General features: G+C 36.0%; 1 protein-coding gene across 1 annotated transcript in view; it reads right to left on the reverse strand.

Annotated features, from left to right (window-relative positions):
* Window positions 1-261: 261 nt before the first annotated feature.
* The window catches only part of LOC110463701 (transcriptional repressor NF-X1-like), a 24621-nt gene continuing 15207 nt past the window's right edge, over window positions 262-9675 (reverse strand). Inside the window, exons 15-22 of the mRNA XM_021518506.1 lie at window positions 9137-9241; window positions 8562-8690; window positions 8139-8227; window positions 7482-7577; window positions 6321-6455; window positions 4992-5058; window positions 1735-1880; window positions 262-570 (exon numbers count right to left, since the gene is read on the reverse strand). Of these exons, the coding sequence (XP_021374181.1) occupies window positions 459-570; window positions 1735-1880; window positions 4992-5058; window positions 6321-6455; window positions 7482-7577; window positions 8139-8227; window positions 8562-8690; window positions 9137-9241 (879 nt within the window). The 3' untranslated portion in view covers window positions 262-458. The remainder of the gene's footprint in view (window positions 571-1734; window positions 1881-4991; window positions 5059-6320; window positions 6456-7481; window positions 7578-8138; window positions 8228-8561; window positions 8691-9136; window positions 9242-9675) is intronic.

Below are 9675 nucleotides of genomic sequence, written 5' to 3' on the forward strand. Positions count from 1 at the left end.
GAATAAAGGATCGGTGTCAAAATGGAATTTTTCAGGTGTTTGATATCTTAAGCATTTGCAGGAATTCCATTGGAATCATAGAAGCATTCTTTTCCAAAATCTAAGATGGCCACTGGCAGCCATATTGAATTTAAGCCCTGGGCCAAATCAAACTTATGCAAGAAATTGACATTATATCCATCTGTAGGAAGTCTCGTCAAAATCAAAGGTTGCTGATTACAGACTGGTCAATAGTAACAGTAAATAATTGATGGAGGAGGAAAAAATGAGTGTGTGGGGGTATTTAACTCACCTAAGGGCCTCCTCATCATGTACATGTGGAATGGGGGTTGGTGCTTTAGGGTGAAGTTCTCTCTGTATTAGGTCATTTAACTCACCTGAGAGCCTCCTTAAAATGTACATGTGGAATGGGGGTTGGTGCTTTAGGGTGAAGTTCTCTCTGTATTAGGGTATTTAACTCACCTAAGGGCCTCCTTATCATGTACATGTGGAATGGGGGTTGGTGCTTTAGGGTGAAGTTCTCTCTGTATCACTGCAGTCAATGTGACAGAAGGCAACCAACATTTGTCCCTAAAAACAAAACATAAAAAAAATAATTTGCATATCATCTTTAAAGGTAACAAGCAAATTCGTGGAATTTATATCCCCTGCTTGCAGGACATATTGTAGGTAAACATTAATGAGGTTAGGTTTAAACATGTGAGTATTGTGATGTTGAGACATAATATATAGCTTGAAACTCAAAAGAAAAAAAAGCCTTATACAGAAGTTAGACTTTTTATTGAACATGTAGGTATTATGGTGTAGATCAATCGTTTAATCCATTAGAATTTACAAACCTCATTAACCTCATTAATTATCTGTAAATATGCACAAATCACATTGGTTGGCAAACTTAGCACGAGTTAAATGTGCATACGGAATTTGGTTGAAATATCCGCACAATATCTTCAGCAATTATCACACGCTAGAGTTATTAAGCGGTAACTGCAGATAATGACGATAATATTTGCGAGAGTTAATGAACAGAAAATACTGATACCGACGTTTTGTTATTCAAGGGGCCATAACTCTGCCAAATAAAGTCTGCTAAAAGTGATCATCGAACTTGGTCGAGCCCTCAAGGCATTTAACCCTGTTACCAAGTTTGAAGAAAATCAGTTAACATTTGTTGCAGTTATTGCACAGAAACGAAGAGTGACAGACAGACAGACTGACAGAAGGACAAACCTAAATTAATATCCTTCGTTTCGGTGAAAGCGGGGGATAATTACATAATCCAACACTACAGCAGATTGTTTATTAGACTGATATTCCTGTTCAGAGGACTATTCCAGAATAAAGACATCCCTTCCTCCCGATGGCACTTTTTCAAAAGAAACAACCACCCATAAATAAATTATTTAAGTTGACTTAAACCACCTATATTTAATAATTTTGTTTCAGACTAAGTATCCAGAACATTTTTTAAAATATTCTTGAAGTACCCATAGACAATGCCAATTCATTTTCAGCCAACAACTACCCATGGCTGTTTTTTGTAATAGACTCTAAAACTTTGTTCTTAATTTAACAATGGTGCTCTGTTACTGCAACTCTTCAAACATTCTTTGTGCACAACAAGCATGGAAATGTATCATACATAATACAGATGTATATTAAATGTTACCTACTAAATACATGAAACATATTTTATTTCACATTAAATTTTCCAACCAAAGAAATGGTTCTTACTTGTGTGCTGTGGCTACGACATTCTTCTTAGGTTCGGTATCATAGCTTTGTGTCTCGCAGCCATAGAACTCGGCCAGCTCGTGCACCGCTCGTCGCTGATCCCGATTCATGGGAGGGAACTGGTGAGAACGGTGGGGATGTTTGGACTGGAACAGAGATAACACAACGTATACAGTACCGGGTAATGTCAGAAATTACAATAGACTATAGACAACCTAATAGAGTCGATTTTCTTATATGCCTCCTCTCCATTTTCCCCTCTTATGAATATCTTGTGTATAAACCAGACTTTTCCACACAAAAAATAGCAAGTAGTGCCATTTCAATACCCAAATATTGGCCATAATGTAAGAGAACTACGTAAGGAGGAAACTAGCAGAGCATAAAATAAGGTAACACTGTACATTCAACATAATGGAAGATAATATTGGACACAGAACATAATGTTAAGTAACACTGCATGCTCAAAATGAAATAAAGCAATGCTGAACATGGTGTATTGTACTGGGTTGAATGTCCGGTCAGGATCCCTGTCCCACTGTCGTGTGGTTTGGCTGATATACAGTAACCTCCCCTTAACTTCAGCTTAACTCTTTCCGTACCGCAAATCCGGTTCGGATTCCGTACCCTTACTAGACTCGCCCCCGCACAAATAACAAAATGGCGGATTATCAATGTTCATTTTAGACGAGGTGTAATTGCTGCAAGAATTAAACAGGTAACCGAGAACAAATATTGTTATTGTTTCATGTTGTTGTTTATAGACACACACTTCTTCATTTTTGCAGCATGATTGTAACAGGGATATATATATCTATTGAATGGATTTTAATATCATGAAAGGTCTTGGTGTAAGGAACCTTAAATGGTTTTTTGGTAGTATAGTTGTGTGATGAAAGAATGTGGTGCGAGGACCCTTAATGTTTGTGTGTTACCTGTATGTAAGAATGTGTGGAAGGTGAATACTTTTAGTCACATGACATCAACGGACATTTTTATTGGTCATAGCTAACAACTGCATGATTTTTAACTTAACTTATATCACTCAGCACCAAGGCGTTGGAAGGGTATAAGATCTACTTTTTATATCAGAAGAATTTGAAGTATTACAAATATAGAGAACTGGGTGAGTTTTTAACCATATATGTTCTATTATTATCATTTATATGTATATTCTGTAGGGTATTATCAGAATATTGGTTAAATGTAATGTTTGAATTATTATTTCACTACAAATGTATTTAATCATAATATTCTGATTAAATGTAAAGAAATGGATAAAGAGTAAGTTTTCAGTTTTTCCAGATGTATATAATTTCTGTATTCCAAATTATAAAGTGTAGTAATTAGTTTTGTTTTATAAGGTATTTATTTATTTCATTTACAGTATGACATGTTAAACACTTGGTAGACATAACAACTGCCGGTTGTACATCCATTACTAGACAAAGGAATTTCTGTAAACCACTGAAGGATCTGTGGGGTAAGTTTGAAGTGCATTATTTTATATTTAGAGATATTTTGTATATAATAGTATAAGGTAATTTCATATCTATTGTATATTGATATGTAAAAGTAAATTCGGTATTATTGATATGTACATTGTAAAAATAATATTATATTTTTACATGGACGAATCAAAAGCGTATCTATTCTAATGTACTATTATGCATTACTCTGATAATTGAAGTATATGTACGAGTTATGTCCCTTGATTTAAAAAGACTATGTGAGAGAATTGAGTGAATGTGTAATGTGTTGTATTTGTACTTACAGGGTTTTTTAAACTACAGAATAAAAGGCATAAAAGAACCCAACAGTGTTTTGTGGATTTTACACACGAAGATAGCACTGTAACATGATGACTAACGGGCAGCTACGAAACCTTGTTTTCAAAACATTCTTGTAGTGGAGGTTCCTAAAAGGGATCGATTATTGTTTATGAAAACGAAGTCGTTAGTTTTTTTTCTAATTACTAGTAGATTTCATTAAGACTTATATTAAAATATTCATATTTACTTCCATAAGTCTAAATAAATATTTTGTGATGAATTTTTGAGTGTTCATATCAAATTAAGTTGCCGCCATATTGTTTATATTTGAATCACCAAACGCAAACATCTTGCGGCAAATTCAAAAACAATAGTTCACAAAATATAAATTGTGTACTCTGCACCTATAAGACTATTTCTTTCCAACTGATGGGTGCTGATTTTAGCGACAAATAATTGTATTACGCGATTGTCGTGTGCGATAACCAGCTAAACATAAGACAAGTTACACCAAAGTCTGTTGTCGTGTGTTTTGGCGGGGATGAGACGACCTATTATTTTGTCGTCTGTACGTCTGTGCACAACAATGGGGACCAGGATGACATATAGTTGTTGTGAAGACAACAGTACGGAAAGAGTTAACTATAACCATATCACAGCTTAGCCAGGACGCTTCTGTTGATCAGATTGCTCAATCAGTGACAGCGATCGTATAACAATCTGAAGTACAGGGTTCAAATCCTGGTCTGACCCGCTGAATATTTACACTCAGAGCACTGTTGTTGATTTATATTTTGTTTATTTCTTCTTCATTTATTTAAAAGGCCTAGCCTGCAAGGTATGATTTTCTTTTCAGAAACGATTGAACAAATCAACAGTCATGCTGGAAAAACAGACTTCAATACTCAGTTACAGTACAGGGATCCTTAAAGGTGTACTTCTATGTGTGTTGTATATGCCTACATGTGTGTATGTGTGCGGAATGCATGGTATGTTGGTGTAATAACCTCAACAAAAAGGAAGGCAACACCAAATAAAAGTAATGTCATGCTAGAAACAGAACATAAACTGCAGTTTATACTGGACGCTCAATATCAAGTCATGAAGAAACATCTGACATCTGGGTGAAAAGCAAGTAGAAAGTCGGCTAGTCACTGCACCACTTGACCATACTTAGGATTATTTAAAAGAAGTCATTTTGTTCCATTACATGTAATATGACAAGGCTGATATCAAACAACGTCTCTACTGTACACTTCGGTTTTTAAGGCTGTAAATATATTACTGCCCCCTTTATCATGTTAAAGGTATGCCCCTTTTATCATGTTAAAGGAATGCCCCTTTTATCATGTTAAAGGTATGCCCCCTTGATCATGTTAAAGGTATGCCCCCATTATCATGTTGAAGGTATGCCCCCTTTATCATGTTAAAGGTATGCCCCCTTTATCATGTTAAAGGAAGAGCCTTAGTGTGGAGGTAGCTTACCCCTTTAGCATTCTGGACCAGAGTGGAGAAGGCCTTGTCGATGGATGCCACATTCTGAGGATTGTTCCTGTCCAATGAAATGATATACAAATGTAACAGATAAAAGAACATGATACCTATATATAGCTATGTGAACAAAGCCTATAAGTTTGATAATAAACATCTGGTATTTTTCAGCGTAATATCAATAACCTGTACATTTTCCATAAGTGACGTGTAATTTCACATAGTGATGGCAAAAGGAACAATAAGAAAGCATTATGAAATCGCAATGAAAGGCAAAAATGGCATCTTTTCTATTGTTTTCTCAATTCAAAAAAAATTGGGGAGGGGAGGTTGAATGTCTTACTTCACAGTAAATCAATGATAAAAAAAATCTAAAACATGGTCTCATTTGATCTGATTTTCAAAAACTAGAAAACATCTACATGTATGAACTATTGACTTTTCATTTCCCCAGAACAATAGAAATCTCCATCCATGAACAAATAATAAGTTTGTTGTCACTGAAGACAGAAATCATACTGCTGATCCCTTTGCTTATGAGGTATGGCATGTTTCACAGTGGTTTTAGTAGTTGAAATTAAATAGATCCTAGAAATGTTTCTTGGGGCAGCCATCTAACCACACTCAATTTTATATTTTTCCTTTGGCCCACTGTACAAATGTTAACCATTACATAGATCACTCCCCTCAACCACCAAACCCCCAATACATGTCATAAATATAAGTATATATATTTTTGTGGGCTTAAATTTTCGCAATTTCGAAGTTAGAAAATCAAACTTACACAGATTATAATTTTGTGATGAAGGAACTAGATTTTTGCGGTGTTTAACACAGAGACCAGACACTTGGCATATAAAGTGTAAGTGTAAAATGTTATGCAAATCATCAACAAATGTATTAGATGTGTGATGTAATCTAATTTCAAACATCATTACTCTCTTTGTATTAAATCTTCACAACCACATGCACAATATTTCATGACACTATTATGGTTATGAAGTTTATTATTGCAGTTAATTTTTAAGCTTATCATACTATTTTTGTGATCACATAACTGACCCGCGAAATTGCGAAAAATATCATCCCTACAGAAATTTTCTGCTATACGGTATCCCTGATGCAATGGACACATTATTTTGTTCATTTAAAACGAGACAACTTTAAACTATTTGGATATTTATGTATTGAATTGGATAATTACATTATAAACATATTTTTTAAGAGTCCATTAAAAACATTTTAATCTAAATACCCATTAAAAACATTTTGTAATTGAATTTTTTACTTGTAACTGAACACTCAAGTTTTAATGGTACTTACTTGGCATACTCCTTGAGAAAGTCATTGTAGGACGGGTTGCCGAGTTTGGAACTGAGGTCTGGGTTCCTTATCTCCAGGACGAGTGCCATGCGTCTGTTTCTCTCCATGATGGCACATTCTCCATCACATTCAAGTCTGTAGACACAAAAAACACCATTAATTTTGCAAATTTTGTCAAAATAATCGTTCTAGTTAGGTGACGTTATCAGGAAGTCTTCCATATATGCAGTGAACGCGATCTTTCCCTTGATGTTTAAATAGGTCAAGATGTAGTTGACAGTGACCTTATTTTTGTATGCGGCAATTTTCCATTCTTTTCGGGTTGGTTTTTTTACATCCTATTAACAGCTATTGTCATTTAAGGATGTGTCAGGTTTTGGTGGTGGAGGAAAGTCAAAGTTTCCGAAGAAAACCCTGTGACCTACATCCAGTACCTGGCAACTGCCCTATGTAAGCCTCAAACCAACGACCCAGTGGCGGAGGGCTAGTGGTAGCAGAATGTCAGACGCCTTAATCACTTGGCCACAGTGGCCCCCGTTTCCATTCTAAGATGTACTACCATGTAAGTTTTGGTATACATCAATAGATTTTTAAACATATTATAGTCTCAAAGATATGCTCTGGACAAAGTCATCTGACAGACAGATAGACAAACAAAAGGGCTAGTGGTAGCAGAATGTCAGACGTCTTAATCACTTGGCCACAGTGGCCCCCTTTTCCATTCTAAGATGAACTACCATGTAAGTTTTGGTATACATCAATAGATTTTTAAACATAATATAGTCTCAAAGATATGCTCTGGACAAAGTCATCTGACAGACGGATAGACAAACAAAAGGGATGAGATAAGAGGACATTATAGGTTCCTTTAATGTTTTTGCAGATAGCTTATAAAACATATTCTGGCAATAATTCGGGTCATATTAAATGTTAAGGGTTGATAAAAATCAAAAACAAAGTCTATCTTTCTAAACATTTTCTTCCGGTTCGTAAGTATGGATTGTGAAAAGATTCGTGTAGCACAACCAATATTTCGATTTTTATATAGAAAAATTACATATAAACACTTTTTGGTTGTGCTATATGAATCTTTCCACAAGAAGTCTATCTTGATTGTATTTATTGTACAGTATTACAGTCAGAATAATAAATTGGTCTTACTGTCGTTTGGCGACTTTCTTTGCGACTGATGTTAACTTGGACATATCAACAGTCTGACCAGAACCAGCAGCACTTGCTAGAGACTGTACAGCTATCCTGAAAATGAGACATAAATCGATTACAGTCAAACAGCCACAAAACTTTTGTACATTTGTACATTTCACTGTTGCATCTGATTAATAGCATTCACTTTTATTCTGATGTGTGAAACAAATATTAACCCTTTCAGCCCTAAGTAACTTCAGTAGATTCTGCCATACTACATTTGTCTGGATGAGTCCATTATGGTTTACAGTGGTGAAAGGGTTAAATCCCCACACATTATAACTTTAAAAATATTGAGAAATTCTGTGATTGATAGAAGCCATGGATATATCTGTAGGTGAATTAAAATAAAGAACATGTGGAAAAAATGTCTTTAAATATAAAATCAGAAAAAAATGTATTGCTTTTGTTAAACCCTTTCAACCCTATGTAACTTTAGTAGACTCTACTATGCATTGATCTGGTTAAGTCCATTATGGTCTACAGTAGTGAAAGGGTGTTTAAATCGACAGGTAAATAATACTGTATTGGTAGTGGCTAATAAATAAATAATTCAGAATAGTGGCGATATCCAGTCAACTGTCGTATCCATCTCCAGTTATACTGACTTACTTCTGAAATTCCTCCAGTTCCGGACTTGAGCCGCCTGCCATACAGAACTGTCGGGCCGTCTTTCTCCCGCATGGACACTTAATGATGATCTGTAACATACACCATACATACAAGGTGTCAGTCATATTTACATCTCTGTGAACAATGTTCCAGTACTGTCAATTGACCCTACTTTTTATACCCTCACTTGGTAATAAATCCTCATGCGGATGGACATTTCATGGCTTCAGAGGAGTTAAAGGGATTGGCCAAACACATAGAAATTGACATCTTTGTTTTGCAACAAAATTTGACAGAGAGTTGGACGGAAAAGCCCAACACTTGATGCCCTTCTAATATGTTTCTGAGGCAAATAAGACTTATGTGCTTTATACAGTTGTTCTGTTGTGGAAGACTTCTGTTAAAAGACCAATGATACTGTACCTCTGCTTTGCAGGGCAGGGCTGGGCAGTCTTGACCACTGTGACATGGCACGCCACATGGATGACCACAGACTGAACGAGGAGTGGAACAGGGCTGGACACAGGCGGTCCCATCCTCCTGACACTCTCCCTGTAAATAGCCAACATTTAGGTCACTGTCAGTTTTATAATCTTGGACCAAAATTGTTTAGAGACTTTGCTTACAATAAAATATAATTTACATACAACATTTCAAATACAAATTCAACCTAATGAGCAACCCCTCCAGCTGCAATTGATCCCTAGTTTTTTTCTGGTACCTAACCCTGATGGGCATAAACTTCCTGTTACTTCACCATAGTTACAAACTTTCTTGAAATATGGCCAGTGATGGCTAATCATTTAAAGTATTGGCTAATCATTCAAAGTATTGAAGGTTCTGCAATCACATTTTTTCTCAAAATGCTAAGCACCCGGGTTACTTTTTAGGTAAATTATGGCAAGAGATTAATGTGGTAGTTTATATACATCCTGGGTTGTGATCACAAAGTACACCATGTTGTATTTAAGATTCAAAATAGCCATTGTTATACATACCTTGTGACATGTTCGGAGACACTTGTGTGTACCACAGGGTAGGTCTTTGTTACAAGGCAAACCACAGGTGATGTTGCTAATGTGACACGGAATATTTTTTCTCAACTGCAAAAAATAACTTTTAATGAGGACAGCAATAAAGCAAATACATCATTTTTAACAAGAGGCCCAGAGGGCCTGTATCGCTCACCTGGATACCTAAGCAATCATGGCAAACTATTCTCCAAATGATATCAAGGGAATATGCCAGACCCCAAGGCCAATCCTTGTAGCATAGCTATATTAGATTTTTCATGCCCAGCAATTTTATGTATGGTTATGGGGTGGGGATCTCAACTGTTTCCAAGCTTTGACTCAGAAACTAGGTCCCTAGAGTTGTGGCCAGACCCCAGGATCGATTCTAATATCGTGACTGCATTTGTCTCTTTTTGCCAAGCATTTGTATATATAGTTTTGGGGTGGGGATCTCAACCGTTTCAAAGTTATGACCCAGGGGCCAAGTCTGCAAGGGTGGGGCAGACCCTGGGATCAATTCTAAT

The sequence above is a fragment of the Mizuhopecten yessoensis genome, unplaced genomic scaffold (genome assembly GCF_002113885.1).
Source record: "Mizuhopecten yessoensis strain PY_sf001 unplaced genomic scaffold, ASM211388v2 scaffold10921, whole genome shotgun sequence".
NCBI lineage: Eukaryota > Metazoa > Mollusca > Bivalvia > Pectinida > Pectinidae > Mizuhopecten > Mizuhopecten yessoensis.